A 22446-nucleotide genomic window follows, 5' to 3' on the forward strand; every position below is an offset into this window, starting at 1 on the left:
ATTCTGGAGTATGTTTAAAAGATTATTTTAACATAATAAAGAATCCTGCCATAGGTATGACAAAAATTGCAGGCATAAATTTGTTGAGCACCTACTGTGTGACAGCACTGTGCTGGGCAACTATGTTATTTCTAATCATCTATATGTCACGTTTCTGTTTTCTCGATTTCTCTACCAATAATTCTTATATTGTTAATTTATAACTATATTACTTGAAATGCAGCTCAGCTCATTTATTCCATAAACTTGGTTCCCAAAACATTTCCTCATTGGAGAGGAGGGAAAAGCGAACTGACTACTTAAGAGGACTTCCCTTGGTATTTATGGTGTTATCTATATGGCCTTTCAGAAAGCCCCCAAACGTGTACAAAGTCAGGGACTTGAGATAAAATCAGCAATCTGTTTCAAAGACCACATTTTTTCGGTCGTGCTTCTTGCATTAAGGACCTACAGAGCAATAACTGCCCATTTAGGTGGTAAACCGCGGCCTGTTTTCACCTTAACTCTGAATCTTCAATGCCCATGAACCCCATCTCCTGAGACTACTCTAAGGGGAAAGCTGCGAGGAGCTCAGAAAGCAGGTCAGCCGGGCGGGGCAGGCCAAGGTGACAGCAGGTGAGCTTGCTGCTGATGAGGAAGTGAGACAGGGACTGTGTGGGTATTACTCATTCCACTTTACCGCCAAGGTGGCTTTCAAGCGTAACTTCTAGCCTCTCTTTCGATCCAGCTGAACTTCTAATTGAAGTTACTTCCCATCCCGGTTCTCGGGGTGGGGGTGGGGGGCGGGGGGGGGGGACGGGACCTTGCGTCCGTGTAAGGGAAGAGAGTCAGGACAGTGGGGTCAGGTAGCCTCTCTGGTGACGTCGAGAGTCCTCGTTGTCAGAGGCCAAGCTTCCCAAATTAGTTCCTCAAACCTGCGTTTCCCCTAATCCGGAAACTCCCCGGGGTGCCCCGAACAGGACCCGCTCCGGAGCCCCAGGGGCGCAGAGCGTAGGACGCTGCGTGGGAGCAGGGCCCAACCTTGAGGAAGAGGGAGGACAGGTTGCTCAAGTTACTCTGAGGGCACAGGGTCCCGAGAATTAGCCAGAACCATAAGTGCCCCACGGCGCGCGGCGGGTGTGGCCAGTCCGACGCAGAAAGCCGCGGAGCCTCCTACTTCACCTTTCTCACTCCGACAGCCTGTCGCCCTCTGACCCCATCCCCACAGTTTCCTAGTGACCCCCTCCCCAACCCCGTGACAACTGAGGGAGAATTTTCCCTTGCCCCTCAATTCAAACTCGGCTGTTTCCACGGTGGCCGCAAACCGTCCTCTCCCTAGCAACAAGGTTCCGGCCGTAGAGCAAGCGGCGCTAGGTGTAAGGAAGGTGATGTCGTAAAGCCTTGAGTGTCGTAAACCAGGTGCGGTGGGGAGGGGTGGAGGCGGAGGGGGAGGGGGAGGGGGGAAGGGGAAAGGGGGAGGGAGGGGGAGGAGGTGACTCGAGCATTTAGACTCAAGCGAGAGGATCATGGCGGATGGCCCCAGGTGTAAGCGCAGAAAGCAGGCTAACCCGCGACGCAATAACGGTGAGTAGCGGAGGGGACCGGGGAGCGGCGGAGTCAGGGGGAGTCGGGCAGCCGGGGCGTCCCGAGGGTGAGGGGGGCTAGTCGGGATGGGGGCGGCCGGGGCAGGGACGGGCAAAGTGGAGTGGGAAAGTAGAAAGTAGTGCTCTCTGCCCCCCTCAGCTGCCGGAGCCGCGCCGTGGCCGCTCGCTCTCCCTGAACCGTTATGTCTCTTACCTGGTCTCTCTCCGCCTAGCGGCTCCTGCCGCCTCTGCCGCCTCCCTGGACCGTTAGCCGCCGCCGCCGCATCCCCGGCTCTGGGAAGGCGGCCGGGACGCGGCGTTCACTTTTCTGGTCTCGGGTGGAGCGGCTGTTGCTTCTTTTCTCACTTTTCCCCACTCTTCTCCTTCTCGCGCTTCCCTGCCCCCCCCCCCCCCTCAGCCCCCTTCGCTATATTTTCCCTGGGCGTGGAGGCTCCCTGGAGCTGGGAACTAACTTGTGCCGGCCCTGACCGTGCAAAGTGGCGTTTGCGCGCCGCGGCCCCGGCCCGCACTGGGGCTTGGGCTCCGAGGCTCGGCCGGCGGTGGGACGCGGCAGCCCGGCTGCGTGTCGTCCGTGCGCGCGTGTGCGCGGGCGCCGGCGGGGCGCGCCGCGGGCGGACAAGGCTCGGCGGGCGGCGGTAAAGTTAGGACCTGCCGACGCGCTCGCGGAGTGGGGATTAGCGGCGGAGGCGCGGGTCCTTAAACGCCCCTCCTCTCCCGCCCCGCAACCACAGTGAGCCCCGCTAGTGAGGTCCACGTCCTGTGGGGCGCTGGTGGGGCGGCAGGGGCGAGGTGGGGCGACGGGGGCGGCAGCGGGCGCTTGCTTGCTGCTGGGGGCGATCTGTGGATGGCGGCGAGTGGGGCAGTGGTGTGTTTGTAGAGTTGTTACCTGGTTAGAGACTGGGAAGCACCACAGGCAGAGCTCCCTCCCCGGGGAAGACTCTCCGCGCTGGGATGGGGCCCTCTGCGAACGCCTCTCTTTTTCTCTTTCGGTTTTTGGGGAAGTTATTACCTGGGCCAGACGCTCGGAGTGCTGAAGCCAGATAATGGAGCTTGGATGGCGCTCACGGTCTCGGGTGGAAGGGGATGGGGGAGGGGGCGGGCGGACCGACGGACGCGCGGGTCGCCTGCTTGCGCTGTAACTGCAGTGTTTATTGATTTGTGCTGGGGAAATACACATGCCTGGGTCTGGCGAGAGAGTTTTAAATCAATGAATAAATCAGAGAGAGATTGAGAGAGCGAGACCCGAACATGTGGTTGTTGCACAGTTGCTTTTTCCAGTTTGGAGAGACGTTGTAAGTTGATTGTATTTCTGCTTATCTCAGGGGCGATTCTGTGCTTTCTCTCCCTCTTGTTCAGCAGCGAAATGTCTGCTGATTGTTATTGTCTGGACAGTTCCTGTGGCGAGAGGGGCGATACTTGTCCGCCCGGGGGCGGCGTGAGCGCGTGGAGAGGCCCCCGCCCGCTGGCCGGGTACCTGTTTGTATAATAATGGGCGGCAACGGCCCTGCTGCCGGCTGCGGCCCAGGCTATATAAGGAATTACACGTACATTTAGGGCCGAGGGGCTCCTCTGGGTTCCTGCGTTATTTTTAAAATTAGTTTTTAAGAATAGGGAAATAAATGCGCCTGTATTGGGATCACTGTATCTTCCAAAAAATGAGGAAATATGTGTATAAGGAAAAACTCTCGCGCTCCCCCCTCCCGCCCCACCCCCGCGCCTAGACTCCCTTTCTCCCTCCCCTCTCGGATGCGAAACGCGAGGTTTTGTAACCTTTCCAGGCAATTTTAGATTTTGTGTGGGATTTCCTGTCTAGGAGCAGATACGAAGATTTTTAGCCGTTCCAAGACGTTTCCTTCCAATCGTAAACATATTTTTTAATATATTTGAGCCTATATTAAAATCACCGCTTTCATGAATAATTTTAGTTATTCCAATAAACATTTTTAAAAGCGTCTATCAGCTATGCTTGAGAACTAATATTTTGTATCTTCATTGTGGAGAGATGACTTGTTACAGCAAAGAGCGAAACATAGGCTATTGCAATTTTAATTTCCTGTTTTAGCGTCAAATAGTGTATGTTCTATATTGAGCTGTTGCTGCTGTGGCTTTATGAAAGGTAAGTTGGTTCGGAAAGGGCTGTTCGCTTTTTATCTTATGTAAAATGTTCATCGCCATAGAAAGGGGTTTTTCTTGTTGCTGACGACATGTGTATGACATGTGAGACTGAACCACCCAGCGTCTGTGCAGCTGCTGTAAACATGTTTACCTGAACAGGAAAGAATGGATTTTTCTCCCAAGGAGTCTGTGATATGAATATGACCACCCATAAGGCATATCAACAGATGACTTAAGGGGGAAGCTATTTTGAAAGGTACTTGAAATCAACAGGAAAAAAGAGGTTCTCCGTCGCTGCAGCAAATGGCAACTTGTGCAGGTAGAAAAAAAGATGGTGTTTAGTTTTCTCCTGCATGTATGTCAGCCCCCTCCTGTCTGCTACTTTCATTCTCAAGGGACGGATTTATTACCACGCTTGCTGTCAGTGTTTTTCCTTTGTGTTTAATGTTAGAAAAACAGATTTTGGGGGCTGTTTAGCACAAAATGTCTTGTCTGCAGTATGCATTATTCTGAGAAAACAAAAGGTGTTTAAGATAGCACTGTACTACTATAGGTATCTTCCATTTTCATCACTTTTGGTTCTGTCCTTGTATTTCTTTTTGTTCTTAAATACATCTCATCCATTGCTGATGATTGTCACCATGCTATATGGTTAAGCCTTAAAATTTGCAAATTGAAAATGAAGTTATATGCCATTGTATAGTGAAATCTCAGGGTAGGTGCTGGTTATTTCTTAACAACGCAGTCATTTAAGTTGCAGTTGTTTATTGGAGAGAATTGCTTGGAAAAATGTGATCTCTTAACTCTTTTTAAATTAAGAAATAAATGCTGTATCTAGTGGCAGGTAGTCATAGAGATTCTTTATACTGTTATTTATATATAAATAATTTTATTTTCAAATAAGGTATGCATATTTAACTGATGATGAGCTTTAAGTAAAATATTTTAATTTTCTTTCTAGAATATCTTCAGAGTAGAATATTAATAGGGGAATCAAGTAATGTAATCTGACAGGGGTAAACCAATTAAGCAAGGTGTGGCCAAAGCATCAAACCTTATGTAGTAACTTTATGGTAATGATGTTAAAGGAGTGGGATTAGAATTACTTAAATCAATTTTTATCATTTATAATCTAATGTTTTGTTTGTTGTAATTTAAAAACCTGTCTTCTCATTTTCTACTTCTACTTTCTATGTGATTTTCTTATATATGTATTTATTTTGGAGAAATGTACTCTGGTTACTAATGACAACATGCTGATTAATTCACTTTAGATGGAATAGCAGGTACATATCTTTCTGTCATTTGCACCACTTGCTGTCTTTGGAAACCACCAGTAGAGGATGCTAACAAAAATGTTTATTGGTGTAGTAGTACCATTAAGTCTGTTTATCTCCTGTTGAATGAGACCTCTATGTTGATAGGGATCTTTCATGTAATTCTGAGTCTGTTATTTCAACCAGCCTTGGGTAAATTAGGCATAAGCATTTTTCTAATCTACTGAGACTAGAAAGAGGCAATAATGTTTTAAATTGAACAATTTTAAAATTTGAGCTTTTTAAATCTTGAAATTGAGATTGCTATTAATTTAGTCTCACTCTAGATCAGTTATATTACTGCTTTTAAAAAGTGTTTTATGTTGTTATGTTTTAAGAAGAACATGTAATGATTAGCCCATATTTATTTTGCATATTTACTATATTTTTAACCATTTTTATTCATAGTAAGAGCCCTGAAAAAATATTTTTAGACATTAAAAGATATTAACCATAGGTATGGTAAGAAAAAATGCAATTAATTGATTGATAATAGTGTATAATTATTTTCCCATAACTTAGGTATACTTAAAGTATGCATGGGTTGGCAGACAACTACTAATGAAGGTCTTAAGCAGCAGTCACTCAGATGTTAGTGATTTTTAGATTATATAGTTTCCTTCCCCTTTTATTAATCAAAATCAGGTAGTGTATACATAATTTTAAATTTACCAGTTGTAAATTAAGGAATATAAGTTTGTTTAGAGGATTTAAATGCAATGGATAAAGTCTAATTTTTGTTAATTATGCTTGTATTAAAAGGATTCTTTAAAACAATGTAGAAGATAGAACTTTCAATATAACTTTCACACAAATAATTGCACAAGACATCATGAATTTAGTTATTTCTTTTTAGTTTGTTTTCTTAAATATAGTTTTACATTTCCTGACAGATATTTCTTGATTTTGATGGTCTAATTCCTAGAGCTGAGTAGTGACTAGGTGTGATTCACTTTTTTTAATGAACTGAGGTACTTGACCACAAAGACATGACATACATAATTGTAGTATGGAGCAAAACTGAAAGTAGCTTACAAATTGAGAGGATCAATAATTTATTAATATGACCCTTTATAAAAGCATATTAAATATTTGATTAGTATTTTATTTTGTTTCTCTAGTATTCAGTATTTTTGAAAATGCCATACTATGTTTGCAGTTTTAGTCACTTTGAAACATGTGGTGAAAAAGTTATATCAAATTGGGAATATTTTTAAAACATTAGCATAATCATTTCTCATAGTTGTGTTTTTCTACCCATTTTTGCTTCCCCCTGTACAAATCACTTCTAAGCATGTGATTAGAGCCAGATATAAACACAGATGCAATATCACGTGGAATTATATTGTTAGCTACTTTTAACTATCGGTATTGAATTGCAGTAAAGAAGAAAAATCATACAGATGTTGGAAAAAGATATGCATTAGTGTGCAGAAGTGCAGCGAGAGGTTAGAGGACTTGATGAAATTGTAGAAATAGTACTTAAGATTGAAAAGTTTCCTTAAATTTTTTTTTTATTGATTTCAGAGAGGAAGTGAGAAGGAGAGAAAGATAGAAACATCAATGAGAGAGAATCATTGATTGGCTGCCTCCTGCACACCCCTTACTGGCGGGTGAGCCCACAACCCTGGCATGTGCCCTGACCTGGAATCTAACTGTGACCTCCTGGTTCATAGGTTGATACTCAACTACTGAGCCACACCAGTCAGGCTGAAAAGGTTTCTTAATCTTCGTGGCTTGATCACTAATTTGTGGGGAAATACATGTTCATTTCTAATAGAGATCTAAACTAAAATAAAAATTCAGTGTTGAAAGAAAAATTTTGAAATAGGAAAGTTCCCTGATTAGGAAATATAATAAAATTTCTTTAAAAAATATTTTTAAAGTCTACATGTTATATATACTACCTGTTAAAATAATTATGAAACTGCTAAAAGAAAATTAATGGATATACATATAATAAAAAAAGTTTTGTAGTAACCCAAGTTAAAAGTAAGGGTGATCTATTATATAGGTGCTGCTATAGGAGATTACCTTTCCTTTGGATAGGACAGTGTTTTGAGAATTGTATTCCTAAAAGAGAATATTTTTAGGACATGAATGTCCTAAAAATTTTTGGTATGGTAAGAGCATGTCTACATTTGAACCTTGATGGGGGTGGGTTATGCTCTTGTTAGCTTAAGAAACTGGGTTGCTTTAGAATATGGCAATATACAATACTATTTAAATAACAAAACACTATCTGATAAGTAATATTTGCCGAGAAAAAAAGTAACATTTTGGAGTATATCATTTAGGTGTAGATTAATTGAAAAATTCCAAAAGGGAAGAGCAAAAAGAGCCAAGTTCAAGTCTATACTTGTATTATAGCTATGAAACGTTATTAGATTCTTGATTTTTCACCCTCTAAGAAGTTATTTTTCTCTCACTTATTTCTTCAGCCATCTTCCTTTTATTTAATACATGCATTCATAGGGATGACATTTATATGTCCATATACACATTTATCCTCGTAATCAACTTTATATATTTACTGAAACTTGACGTGGAGTTTCAGTTATAAACTATGGCTTTTGGAAGAAGATCTTATAGTATGGCAATCTGGGAAAACCTTTATCATCTCTTTTGCAGTAAGAAATACAGCTGTGCTAGAATTATTAGTAACAGATGTTTTATGACCTTTTAATTCTCACTCCCCCCATACCTCCCTCAGTCATGTTTAAAATTAAATGTGAATGGAAGATAAATATGGGAATGATGTCAGTTTTTTTTATTGTTGTATTCTAAGAAAGTCCTCTATTTTCTCTTTTATAATCTAATTTCAAATTTTTAGGTATTTAAATATTCTAATTTCAGTTTTTTAGGTATTTTAAGTGCTCTGATTTGAATTTTCTTTTTATAAATTGTGACACCACTATTCTTAGGTATTTCATTACCATTCATGTGCACTAACCTACAAAATATTCTAATTTCCCTTTTTCTTAAGGTCTTTATATTCGTTTAATCCACAATTCTAATTGAATGTTGTTGTTTTTTGTTAAATGCCAAGTGTGACTAGTTTGTTAATTTAAAAAATCATCATTCTTTTGGAGTATTACATCTTTTAATACAGAAGAGACCTTTAGATATTATTTTTATCTGAAAACTGATAGAGATAAGCTGAAATGTACCGCCTTCAAGTAGAAAGTAGGTAAGACACTTTAACATGTGTTTTGAGAAGGGGTAATAGTGACATGTAAATCTTTTAAGAAGTAAATTGTCTGAATCTGGGCTCAAGTTAACCACCTGACTCTACCTTAGATACTTGAAAAGGTTGTGAAAATTGTATCTCTTTAATGTTTTCACCTTTCTATCCTAAAAAACTAAGTTGCTCTTTGATCCTATTGCTACATAACTTTTCTAAATATCTTAATATGCTTTTTGTTTGTACTTTTGGGAGTGAATATGGGGTAAAGGGATAGTTGAAGGATAGAGGATATAATTTAATATGGATAAATATGAAACAGAAAATAAATGAAATAATCTTGGAGGTGGAGAGATTTGGGATAATCATACAAATCCATTTTTTTTTTTTTGCAGATAAGCAAACACATGCAAAGAGGTAAAAGGACTTTACCAAGTTTCTATTGCTAGTAGCTTGGACTAGTGACAGCTTTTCAGATTCATAGCTCAATATTAGACCACTTGGAGCATACTTATCTATGATAGTGATGACCAAGACTAGATGCCATGAATTTTCAAATTTATCATAGTTAAAACCAAAATGTAGTCTGCATAATGCTCAGTCATCTCAGAAAAAGGGATTTGTAATCATTTGTATAAATCTGTAAATGTAATAGTTGATGTGACTATACCACTTAAAACATTTTTGAGGAAGAGAGTTAGTTTACTATTACTTAGAAGCATATTCTTATTATTTTGATTTTAAATTTTTCTCTTCATTTCCAATCTCAACTTTTATCCTTCCCAACCCTCACTTGTACCCAATCTAATGTGTTTTTATATATGTACTTGTCTCTATCTTTGTAAAATGATGTGTTTTGCATCTACATAACTGCTGTTTTGCTCTGTATTTTACTTTGTTCATTCAGCATGTTTGAGGCCTGTTCATGTTGCTGTATGTACATGGGAGTTCATTGCTTCTAACTATACAGTATTTCATGGTTTGCATCTAGCACAAATTACTTATCAGTTCCCCTAAAGATGGATGTCCAGGTTGACTCCAACTCTTGGGTACAAATAATTCTGTAATAATTCCTACATGTTGCTATTAGCTGTGGAAGAATTCCTCTGGGGACATATATCCAGGCATGCTATTGCGAGTTATAGGTTAGTCTCATATTGAATATCACTAAATTTTGCCAGATTATTTCTAAAAATGGCTACACGATTTTTTGCTTTTACCAACAATGTATAAAAATTTATATTTTCTTACAGTTTTGCCAGTTTGGGGTATTGTACAACATCCTACATTTGGCTAATTTGACAGTTGTTAAATGGTATCTCATGGTTGCCTTCATATATGTTTCTCTGTTTGCCAGGGAGGTTGGTCATTTCTTCATATCCTTGCTAGCCATTTGGGTCTTCCTTTCCATGTTTGGACTAGTCATATCCTTTGCCCTTCTTTTTAGTTGGTTCTCCACTTCATGTTGATTTCCCAGAGTGCCTTGTGGAATTGAGAGAGTAATCCTTTGGTAGTTTTAGACATGGCATATATTTTCCCAGTGTCATTCATCTGTTGACTTGACTATGGTACAAGAATCCTTAATTGTGATGTATTTAAATTATCAAAATTTTTACTTTTGGTTAGCAAGAAGACCTTACTAATCCATAAATTGCAAATATATTCTTCTAATAGTTTTGTAGTTTTACCTCTTATATTTAGGTCTTTAATACATCATGGGTTCACCTTTTGAATTAAGCAATTCTTTCTCAAGAGGAGCAAACATGGTGGTTAAGAGTTTGGGTTGGTCCTGTAATTTACTAGCTGAGTCACTTTTACTAAGTTACTTAGCTCCTAATGCTTGTATTTCCCCATATGTAAAATAGGGATGATAATCCAGAGTTGGGAAGATTAAATGAGACATAGGAAGCACTCTGCCTAGTTCATGTTTTAAGCTTTTGATAAATGTTTGTTTAAAATTTTACTTACATTATTAGATTAAGTTGTTTTAAATACTGTTTGTATCAATTGACACTGAATTTCTTACCCTCTTGTTTAATATTAATTCTATCTACCATCTAAAAGGACATTGTAAAATTTATTCATTGTTCCTGTAGCTTTGATTTAAAACTGCTTAGCCCAAAGGACAAAGCTGTTTGTTAAATCAGTAATAGAATAGTAACATACACTGAAATTTCATCTTAATGCTATTTATGATATATGTCTCCTTTTACAAAAAATATTTATATTGATTTTTAGAGATAGAGGAAGGGAGATAGAGAGAGAGAGAGAAACATCAATCAGTTGCCTCCCATACACACCCTGACCACGGAACAAACCCACAACCTGGGTACGTGCCTTGACTGGTAATCAAACCAGAGACCTTTCCGTGTACAGGGCGATGCACAACCAGCTGAGCCACATTGGCCAGAGCTCATTTACCTCCTTTTAAGGACATTATATTGAGAGGCCTCACCATATTTCTTTTATGTATAATACTAGAGGCCCGGTGCACAGATTCATGCACTGGTGGGGTCCCTCGACCTGGCCCTGTCACAATCTGGAACCCCTTGGGGGATGTCAGACTGCCGGTTTTGGCCCGATCCCCACAGGCCAGGCCGAGGGACCCCACTGGTGCACAAATAGATTGACAAGGACTTCAAGGATAATGTCCTAGTGTTATTCTGTTGCAAAAACAAAGAACTCAAGCCCAAGGAAGTTAAACATCATCTGTGTATATTAATAAAAGTGTAATATGCTAATTAGACCAAACGACTTTTTGGATGTCCTTCCGGACAAAGCTGCGGTGGCGAAGGCCGAGGCAGAGGTGGTTAGAGGTGATTAGGCAGGCAGTGGAGCAGTTAGGGGGTGATCAGGCCAGCAGGGGAGCAGTTAGGAGGCAATCAGGCAGGCAGGTAGAGTGGTTAGGGGCCATCAGGCAGGCAGGTAGGCAGAGGTGGTTAGGGGCCAGCAGTCCTGGATTGTGAGAAGGATGTCCAACTGCCGGTTTAGGCCTGCAGGGATTGGGCCTAAACTGGCAGTCGGACATCCCCTGAAGGGTCCCAGATTGGAGAGGGTGCAGGCTGGGCTGAGGGGAGTCCCCCCATGCACGAATTTTATGCACTGGGCCTCTAGTATATATATAAAAGCCTGAGTGACCGTTCGACTGTTTGTGCACCGGTGGGGTGCCTTGACCTGGCCTGCAGGGATAGGGCCGAAACCGGCAGTCCAACATCCCCTGAGAGGTCCTGAGTTGCAAGAGGGCACAGGCCAGGCTGAGGGACCCCACCAGTGCATGGATTCGGTTTCAGCCCAATCCCTGCAGACCAGGCCAAAGGACTGGGCCTCTAGTCTATAATAATAAAAGCGTAATATGCTAATTAGACCAAACGACCTCCCTGACCTTCCGGATGACCTTCTGGATGACCATGCTATGACACTCACTGGTGCCAGGCCAGCCAAGGTGGGTGTGATGCAATTGGTTGGGGGCCCAGCCATTGCCCCATGATCGCCTCCCAGAGGGAGGCCCAGGCCACCGGCCGGTGGGGCAGTCAATCAAGGGGCTCCATGATTGCCCCAAAGAGGGAGGCCTAAGCCACTGACTGGCGGGCTGTGGCGGGTGGGTGGGGCCTCCCTCTGCAAGGGAAACCCAGATCCCAGGTGCCAGAGGGAGGCCAGTGCCAGTGGCCGGGGGAAGGAAGGCCTACTCTTGCATGAATTTTGTGCATTGGGCCTCTAGTATTCTATATTTGAATAGCCTAAGAAGTGTGGGGTCCATGGCTTCTCATACACTCATTTGATTTGGAATATATTTAAGACCATGGGTGTCTTACTATGTCCTTGTGGTATAGATCAGGGCATTCCTGAGGCAGAAGTTAAAGTTGTACCCTGTTTGGTGTGTATGTGTTTTATTAAACTTTTTTGAGGTAAAATTTATATACACCATTTTGCATGTATATTTTGATAAGTTTTAACATACAATGTGTAAGCACCACCACAATCAAGATACAGAACATTTCCATCATCCCCCCAAATTCCCTTAATAATCCTCTCCACTTCTGGCCCAAGCAACTACTGATCTGTTTTTTTACTACTAAAGGTGGGATTTACTGTTTTTAGGGTTTTATATAAATGTAATTATAAAGTAGGTACTCTTTTGTCTGCTTTCTTTTTGCACAGCATGATGTTTTTGAGATTCAACCATGTTATTGCATCTATTAGTAGTACATTCCTTTTGTGTCACGGAGTAGTATTCCATTGCTTGAATATATCATAATTAGTTATCCATTCACCTACAATGGACTTACTATTTGGGTTTGTGGTTCTTTGCTATAGAATAAAGTTTTTATGAGCAGTCACATATAAATTTTTTGTTTTGATATATACTTTCTTTCTTTTAGATAAATACCCAAGAATAAGACTGTTGAGTCATAATAAATGTATGCTTAACTGTAAGAAACTGCAAAACTGGTTTCTAAAGTACTTACAGTATTTCATATTTCTACTGGCAATGCATGAAAGCTCTACTTGCTCTAAACATTGCAGTTTGTCCATGTTTTTAATTTTAGCTATTCCAAAAGGTGTGTGGTTGCATTCTTTTGTTTTTAATTTAGATTTTATTGGTTCTAATGATGTTTGACTATCTTTGATGTACTTATAGGCCATTTATGTAGTTTCTTTGGTAAAATGACTGTTGCAATCATGTGTCCAGTTTTAATTGGGTTGCTTATCTTTTTATTGAATTATGAGACTTTTTAAAAATATATTCTAGATCCAAGTTATTTTTTGGATATAGGTATTTAAAATATTTCTCCCTTTCTGTGTCTCACCTAATTTTCTTCTTCTAGTCTACTCTTGATGCTTTCTATTGAGTTCTTCACAGCAGCGATGTCATTTTTCATTTCTTCTTGGTTCTTCTTCATTTCCTCTTGGTTCTTGCTCATATTGTCGAATTTGTCTTCCATTCTTTTCAGCCACCTTATGACCATTTCTCTGAATTCTTTTTTCTGGAAGGTTGCTTGCTTCCATTTCGTTTACTTCCTTTTCTGGTGATGCCTGCTTTTCTTTCATATGCGGGCTGTGTCTTTGTCTCCCCATGGTCTCTCTTCTCTGGGTGTCTGGTTATGTAGTTCTCTCTCTCCTTATCCTAGGCTTAATCTGACCTTTCCGTGGTGGAGTGTAGAGCTCTTCTGAACCCGTGTGTTTGCGCCAATTGGGGAGCGTTGTTCTGGGGCTCGCAGCTGTTCCGTGGGTGCCGCAGTTGTGGATTCTCAGGCTTCCGATAAGCTCCACTTTCCGGTTCCAGATGGCGGCGACTCCGCGTCCAAGCCCGCAGCTCCGGGAGGGGACCCAGCCGCAGTGGGAGCTGCCAGGTCAGGGGAACCCCGTCTAGCAGTCTCCCACCTTCTTCTGGAGTTCAGCTGTCCCCCAACTTGCCAACAAACACTCCTAGTGCGACCCTCAGCTGTTCTTTCTTTCTGCTCCGGGACAAGGCTCGGAACACGTCTGTCTATTCCGCCGCCATTTTTCTCCCCCCTCACCTAATTTTCTTAATAGTATCTTTGAAGTGAAAAAGTTGTAAATTTTGATGAATTCCAACTTATGATTTTATTTATGTCCTTGACAAATTTTAATTCATGTAGACATACTTCAGTAAACTAAAGTTTCAGAGAAAGATGCGCAAAGGGAGTGGCCATGGTTAAGTAGAATGTAAATGTTATCTTCAAGGTCTCTTATTTCCTCCATGGTTTTAATTACTTGAGCACTGTACTAATTCTTTTTTTAAATTTCTTTATTGATTAAGGTATTACATATATGTCCTTATCCCCCCATTACCCCCTACCCCCCCCACACTCATGCCCTCACCTCCCTGTTGTCTGTGTCCATTGGTTAAGCTTATATGCATGCATACAAGTCCTTTGGTTGATCTCTTTCCCTTACCCCCACCCTCCCCTACCTTCCCTCTGAGGTTTGACGGTCTGATCGATGCTTCTCTGTCTCTGGATCTGTTTTTTGTTCATCAGTTTATGTTGCTCATTATATTCCATAAATGAGTGAAATCATGTGATATTTATCTTTCTCTCACTGGCTTATTTCACTTAACATAATGCTCTCCAGTTCCATCCATGCTGTTACAAATGGTAAGAATTCCTTCTTTTTTACTGCAGCATAGTATTCCATTGTGTAGATGTATCACAGTTTTTTAATCCACTCATCTGCTGATGGGCTAAAACTTAGGCTGTTTCCAAATCTTAGCTATGGTGAATTGTGCCGCTATGAACATAGAGGTGCATATATCCTTTCTGATTGGTATTTCTAGTTTCTTGGGATATAGTCCTAGAAGTGGAATCACTGGGTCAAATGGGAGTTCCATTTTTAGTTTCCATACTGTTCTCCACAGTGGCTGCACTTCCCACTAGTCTGCATTCCCAGCAGCAGTGCATGAGGGTTCCTTTTTCTCCGCATCCTCTTCAGCACTTGTCATTTATTGATTTGTTGATGATAGCCATTCTGACAGGTATGAGATGGTACCCCATTGTCCTTTTGTTTTGCATCTCTCGGATAATTAGTGACTTTGAGCATGTTTTCATATGTCTCTTGGCCTTCTGTCTTCTTTCGAAAAGTATCTATTTAGGCCCGTTGCCCATTTTTTGATTGGGTTGTTTATCTTCCTTTTGTTAAGTTGTATGAGTTCCCTGTAAATGTTGGAGATTAAACCCTTATCAGTGATAACATTGGCAAATATGTTCTCCCATGCAGTGGGCTTTCTTGTTGTTTTGTTGATGGTTTCTTTTTCTGTGCAGAAGCTTTTTATTTTGATGTAGTCCCATTTGTTTATTTTCTCTTTAGTTCCCATTGCCCTAGGAGCGGTATCGGTGAGGAAATTGCTCCGGCATATGTCTGAGATTTCGCTGCCTGTGGATTCCTCTAGTATTTTTATGGTTTCCCATCCTATGTTTAAGTCCTTTATCCATTTTGAGTTTATTGTTGTGTATGGTGTAAGTTGGTGGTCTAGTTTCATTTTTTTACATGTATCTGTCCAATTTTCCCAACACCATTTATTGAAGAGACTGTCTTAACTCCATTGTATGTGTATGCCTCCTTTGTCAAATATTAATTGAGCATAGTGGTTTGGGTCGATATCTGGGTTCTCTATTCTATTCCATTGATCTACATGTCTGTTCTTGTGCCAGTACCAGGCTGTTTTGAGAACAGTGGCTTTGTAATACAGCTTGATGTCTGGTATTGAGATCCCACCTACTTTGTCCTTTCTTAGGATTGCTGCACCTATTCGGGGTCTTTTTTTTTATTCCAGATGAATTTTTGGAAAGTTCTTTCTAGATCTGTGAAATATGCCGTTGGTATTTTAATGGGGAGTGCATTGAATGTATAGATTGTTTTGGGTAGTACGGACATTTTAATCATGTTGATTCTACTAGTCCACGAACACGGTATTTTCTTCCATCTGTTTATGTCTTCCTCTATTTCTTTTTACAGTGTCCTGTAGTTTTCTGCATATAGGTCTTTTACCTCCTTAGTTAAGTTTATTTCTAGGTATCTTAATTTTTTTTTGGTGCGATGGTAAATGGGATTGCTTTTATAGTCTCTCTTTCTGTAAGTTCTCTATTGGTATATAGAAATGCGATAGATTTTTTGTGTGTGTACCAATTCTTTTTAACATTCCATAGTTTTTATCTTTACATGGAGAATTCCTTTAAATCTACCACATTTTCTTTAGTTCATTAAGGGACATAACTATATTCTTTTGGTTAATGAAAATTTCTTTAACCATCTCTAAGTTTCTTGCATAAGGGTCCCACTCTTCTGTTCACCTGGAACTGCAGTGCAAAGGTCTCCAGTTACCTCCAAATCTCATGAACCTTTCTCATTTCTCAATCTTATCTTATTTGACTTCCCTGTATTTGATATTGTTGACTCTTCTGAAAAGTTTTGCTTCCATATTATTACTCTTTTCTTGTTTTCCCATGTGTTCCCATTCTTTTCTCTTAGAGCTTTTTCTTTGATATTACCCAGGGCTGCTTCTATTCTCACAGGGTATGCCCTAAGTCTGACCCAACTCAACTCTCTTAGTTTAGCTATCACCTATATGCTGATGTTTTCAAAATCTTGATCTTTATTTGGAGTTCAGATCTAGACTGAGCTCCAAATACAGTTGTCTGTGCACCTTCTCTACCTATATGTCTGTCTTGCAGGATTCTCAAACTTCACATGTCCAAAGTTGAACTAATTTCTTTGATCTCCCACTTGGTCTTGCTTTCCTTTTGCATTCACTATCTTGTTAGTGCCACCACTGATAATTTATGCTCCCAAGTTAAAATCTAAGGTTAACTTTTCCTCTCATCATTAAATCTGTCATTTCTGCCTTCTGAATATCTCTCAACTAAGTCTTTCCCTCTCCATTTCTATTTCTGTTGCTTTAGGATCCTCCTTTTTCACCCAAACTCTTATCCTAGACTATTATTTCTCCCCACTCTTCTCTATCATGTAGGTTGCTGCCAAAATTATCTTTGTAAAAAAAGGAAAAGTCTGATTTAGTTATTCTCCTAATTAAACCCTTTCTTCAGTTCTTTATGAACTTATTGGACAATACTAAGATCCTTAGCATGACACACAGGCCCTGATTTATGATCCCTTCCCTGCTGCTACTTCCATCTATCTGCTGACCACCTTACCCCTCCCACCTACTTACCCATAGATTCCTGTATTTATAAGCTTTTGCCTCCAGGCCTTTGAATATATTTTTGTGCCCTATTCCGGAAATACGCTTTTCTTTTTCACCACATGTTTCCAGCATGTTTTGAAAGGTGAATAGGAATTCATCTCAGATATGTCTTCTTCCAAAATGCTTTCTCTATTCTCTTTTCCATTTGCCCTAGAAAGTTCGCTATCTTCTGTTATACCTGTGAATCTGTCTTTTATACTTGTACTAGAGGCCCAGTGCATAAAATTGGTGCATGGTAGGGTCCCTAGGCCTGGCCGGCGATCAGGGCAGATCAGGGCCTCTGGCTGCCGGCCTGGGCCTCCCTTCCCTGGCTACTGGCTGCTGGCCGATGCCTCTCTTCCCAGGCTGCCGGCCGGGGTTTTCCTTCATTCCACGCCTTCCCCTGGTGGTCAGCATACATCATAGCGAGCGATGGAGCTCCCAGTTGAACTCCTGAGGGGAAAATTTGCATATTAGGCATATATATCTATCTATATCTATATCTATATCTATATCTATATCTATATCTATATCTATATCTATATATTATTGTACTTATTCTATTGTATTATGGTTTGTTTATGTTATTTTCCCTACCTGACTATGGTTTCATTTAAGAATGGAGACTGTCTTATTTATTCTACCTTGCCACTCAGTGGTAGTCACTGTAGTAATAGCATGGCACATCTAGCACCTACTATACTTATATTACTGTACTGCTCTCAGTGCTTTACGTTAGTTGGCTCATTTGAGTCTCATAGTAATCTTATTATTATTTTTAGGCCCATTTTATACATGAGGAAACAGGCAAAGAGAGATTAAATAATGTGCGCAAGGTCACTCAGCTAATAAGCAGTAGAACAGGGATTTGAATCTATTTAGTCTGGCTTGTCTGTTCTCTTAGCCACTGCCCTTTATTGCTTCTCAGTGCCCTTGGCACATTGTTGGCATTTAGTGCTTGTTGAATGAATGATTTAAAAATTTACTGAGCTGATCCCCTTTGCCCTAAAGATAACTTGAAATACTTAATAAGATGTGGTGAGGCTTCTTTTTCTTGTATTTCATAAATGTAAAAAAGCATATACATCTCAGTTGGTTATATATTATTTTTATTTGTAAGTTGAGGTTTTTATTCCCAGTTCATTCTTCTTAGGTGGGTGATTTTTAATTTAAATTAAAAGGTTATTTCCTTTAACTTTTTCCCCATAAAAGGTAAATTATACACCAAATAAAGCTACTCCTACCTTGGCATTAATTATTATTCTGCCAATTACCTTGGCATAAATGGTTGATCTTGTTGATTTTTAGCTATGTACTTTACTCCTCATTATGTTATGACCAAAGGAAAAATGTTAAAGTTTATTATAGATACATTTATTTATTATATGTGTCATTTTCATGATATATATACTACTTCCCATGCAGTTCTTATTTTTTAAAATAGTATTTTTCTATCTGATTTATATATTTATTTTTATCACCTATTCCCATTCCTTAAATATCCATTATAACTAACTTGTGTCCAATTTTTGTTTTTAAAGCTCTCACTTTTTTATACTGCATTTAGCTCTACGTCTGGCTTAAACATTCTAGATATTAATGCATAATTCCTTCTGGTCTAGTATCCATAGGTGCATTTATAGAAAGAACATTGAACTGGGAGATAGAAGTCTTAGATTCTAATATTAAATTTGCCATTAATTGGCCTATGAAATTGGAGAAAATAATTTATTTGGGCCTACACTTGTTCACCTGTATCATGAATATGATAGATTACTGTGTGCCAGACAATGAGACTCTGAACCTGAAAGATGTGGTATCTTGCCCTAGAGAGTTTACAGTGTAGCAGAAAAGAAAAATAGGAAAATAAACGTTAAAATGTAGTTTGGTAACTGATATGATATTCTATACCAGTGGTCGGCAAACCGCAGCTCGCGAGCCACATGCGGCTCTTTGGCCCCTTGAGTGTGGCTCTTCCACAAAATACCACGGCCTGGGCAAGTCTATTTTGAAGAAGTGGCGTTAGAAGAAGTTTAAGTTTAAAAAATTTGGCTCTCAAAAGAAATTTCAATCGTTGTACTGTTGATATTTGGCTCTGTTGACTAATGAGTTTGCCGACGACTGTTCTATACCATATACATAAAGGGGATGGACAAGTCCTAAAGTATGTGTGTGGCTTATCTTAGTAAAATGTGGAAAATAACTTTCCAGACAGTAGAATAGTATGTGCACAAGCATGAGAGTCACACACATATACATTGTGAGATATACAAGTCATGTTTGTTTGAACTCTGTAGGAGTGAGTGGAGGAATGGCTAGAGATGAGGCTAGAGAATTAGATAGGAAGCAAGCAAAGAAAAAATGCTTTATGTTGCCATGATGGGATTTTGTCTTGGAAGTAGTTGGGAATTGCCGAAGGTCTTAGATCAGGGAGTGACATAATTATATTTATACTAGAGGCCCAATGCACGAAATTCGGTCCCTAGCAGCTGCCTGCTGCCGGCAGGGGCCTCCTTCCCTTCCCCCGGCCGCCTGCCGCCCCTAGTGGCCAGGGCCTCCCTCCCTCCCCCCACCCACCTGGCAGTGCCAGGGCCTCCCTCCCATGCCCCGGCTGGCCTATCCCCTGGTTGAACTCTGGGAAGAATTCTGGTCGAGGGGACAATTTGCATACTATGCTTTTATTATATAGGCTAATTCTTATGTATTAAATGTTAAATGATTAAAAATTCAAGAATATATCTGCTTACTTTTACCAAAAGTGGGAAAAGCTATAAAAGTAAAAGCTGATTTGCCCTGTTTTTCTGAGTTTTTGTTTATATGTACTATAACCTTAGTAGATTCACATCGTATTTGCTCTAAAATGGTACTACTACTACTATCACCATCACCACTATCACTTCTACCATTATAATTAGTATCAATATAAATGCTTACTTTACTAGAGTCAGAAGTGGTCTTGGTTAGAATTAGTTGCTGAAATATATGCACCAAGTTGTCTCTGCACTTCTTTTTTTTTTTTTTATAAATCTTTATTTTTCAGATTATTACACATGTTCCTCTTTTTTCTCCCATAGCTTCCCTCCTCCCGATTCCCCTCCCCACCCCATGCCCTTACCCTCCCCCACCACTATCCTCATCCATAGGTGTAAGATTTTTGTCCAATCTCTTTCCGCACCCCTCATGCCCCCTTCTCCCCGAGAATTGTCAGTCCACTCCCTTTCTATGCCCCTGATTCTATTATATTCACTAGTTTATTCTGTTCATCAGATTTTTTATTGACTTGATTTTTAGATTCACTTGTTGATAGATATGTATTTGTTGTCACTTAGTTCATAATTTTTATCTTTACCTTTTTCTTCTTCTTTCTCTTGTTAAAGAATACCCTTCAGCATTTCATATAATCCTGGTTTGGTGGTGATGAACTTCTTTAGCTTTTTCTTGTCTGTGAAGCTCTTTATCTGACCCTCAATTCTGAATGATAGCTTTGCTGGGTAGAGTAATCTTGGTTGTAGGTTCTTGCTTTTCATCACTGAATATTTCTTGCCACTCCCTTCTGACCTGCATAGTTTCTGTTGAGAAATCAGCTCATAGTCGTATGGGTACTCCCTTGTAGGTAACTAACTTTTACTCTTGCTGCTTTTAAGATTCTCTCTTTGTCTTTTGCCCTTGGCATTTTAATTATGATATGTCTTGGTGTGGTCCTCTTTGGATTCCTCTTGTTTGGGGTTCTCTGCGCTTTCTGGACTTGTAAGCCTATTTCTTTCAGCAGGTAGGAAAAGTTTTCTGTCATTATTTCTTCTAATAGGTTTTCAATATTTTGCTCTCTCTCTTCTTCTGGCACCCCTATAATTCGGACATTGGTACTCTTGAAGTTGTCCCAGAGGCTCCTTACACTATCTTCATATTTTTGGATTCTTTTTTCTTTTTGTTTTTCTGGTTGGGTGTTTTTTGCTTCCTCATGTTTCAAATCTTTGGGTTGATTCTTGGGGTCCTCTAGTCTACTGTTGAATTTCTGTATATTATTCTTTATTTCAGACAGTGTATGCTTAATTTCTGACTGGTCCTTTTCCATTTTTTTTGGCATTCTCATTAAGATCCTTGAAGGTCTCACTAAGTTCCTTGGAGGTCTCACTAAGTTGCTTGGCGGTTTCTAGAAGATTCTTGAGTAACCTCATAACTGTGGTTTTGAACTCTATATCCAGTAGTTTGCTTTCCTCCATTTTTTTTCATTTGTGACATGTTTCTTTGTCTCCGCATTTTGGTTGCTTCCTTGTGTTGATGGAGTGGCTTTGTGTGGTAGGTGACCTATAGGTTCCAGTGGCTCAGCCTCCCCATTCACCTGAAGTGGACAGTCTTGGTGCACCCCTTTGTGGGCTGGGTGCACAGTCTTGTTGTAGTTAAGCCTTGATTGCTGTTGGTACACTAGGACAGTGGTCAGCAAACTCATTAGTCAACAGAGCCAAATATCAACAGTACAATGATTGAAATTTCTTTTGAGAGCCAAATTTTTTAAACTTAATCTTCTTCTAAACGCCACTTCTTCAAAATAGAATCACCCAGGCCATGGTATTTTGTGGAAGAGCCACACTCAAGGAGCCAAAGAGCCGCATGTGGTTTGCGAGCCGCAGTTTGCCGACCACTGCACTAGGAGGAATTGACCTCCAGGCCAATTGACTGTGAGGACCTGCTGTACTGGAGACACCCTTATGGGGCAGGACTTGCTTCAGTGGGGCTTTGGTGCTCACTGAGTCTGCCTCTTGAGTGTGTCACTTATGGATGTGAGGAGTTGAAATCTAGTATCATTTCACACTGACCACTAGGTACACTGGCTCCTGGACCTCCAAGGAGGTGCAAGTCAGCTACTACCTGAGGCTACTCAGCAGGAGCTACAGCGAGATCTGAAGATTTCTCCTCTTTGTTTTGGGGTTTGGAAGTTTTGGAGCTCTCTGACCAAGCTGCAGTTTGTTAGGTTAAGCTGCAAAAGGGCAGGCCATTCATATGCAAAAGCCGCTGCACACAGCTTGGGTGGGTTTGTAAATTGGGTGGGGCGGGGTCTCAGGGAGTTACCAGGGCATAACAAACAGCCATGGCTGCCAGTCAGCTGTCTCTGAGTCTCCATCTCCCCGCGTCCCATGCCCCGGCGCAGTAAACAATGATCCCTGCGAGCACCTCTGTAAGAAAGCCACCCTCAGTTTCCAACCTGATGCCAGACAGTCCAGTTTCTCCCCGTAGGAGTCTGGGTCCCCAGAGTCTTGCTGGAAACTGGAATTCAGAGCTGTCGGGAGCTTGTATCTCCCTTCTGATTGGGAAAAAAAAAAAAAAAAACGCATCCAGTCACCAGCCCGATTCGCGCTCCTCCATACCTTTGCTTTTTTTCTGTGCCTCTGCACCTTTTACCTGGTCTCAATGTGTTTTTTTCTTTCCTTCTAGTCGTAGAACTTCTACTCAGCCAGCTTTTCCGTGGTTCTGGGTGATAGTCATTTTGTCTTTTAGTTGTAGTTTTGGTGTGATTGTGAGAGGCAGCATGAACAGGTGTATACCTTATGC

The 22446-nt window shown here is 40.7% G+C and overlaps 1 protein-coding gene across 15 annotated transcripts in view; it reads left to right on the top strand.

Annotated features, from left to right (window-relative positions):
• The first annotated feature begins 1441 nt into the window (after nt 1-1441).
• Nucleotides 1442-22446, top strand: part of ZEB1 (zinc finger E-box binding homeobox 1) — a 308304-nt gene continuing 287299 nt past the window's right edge. For 6 of the 15 annotated variants that reach the window (XM_080685973.1, XM_080685985.1, XM_080685974.1 and 3 more), the window contains exon 1: nt 1442-1563. In XM_080685973.1, the coding sequence (XP_080542099.1) occupies nt 1506-1563 (58 nt within the window). In that variant the 5' untranslated portion in view covers nt 1442-1505. Of the gene's footprint in view, nt 1564-3348; nt 3700-3775; nt 4018-22446 lie in introns of those variants that run through there. The other 9 variants (XM_080685987.1, XM_080685991.1, XM_080685976.1 and 6 more) reach the window with 8 other exon arrangements.

The sequence above is a fragment of the Plecotus auritus genome, assembly GCF_963455305.1.
Source record: "Plecotus auritus genome assembly, chromosome: 1".
Taxonomy (NCBI): Eukaryota; Metazoa; Chordata; class Mammalia; order Chiroptera; family Vespertilionidae; genus Plecotus; species Plecotus auritus.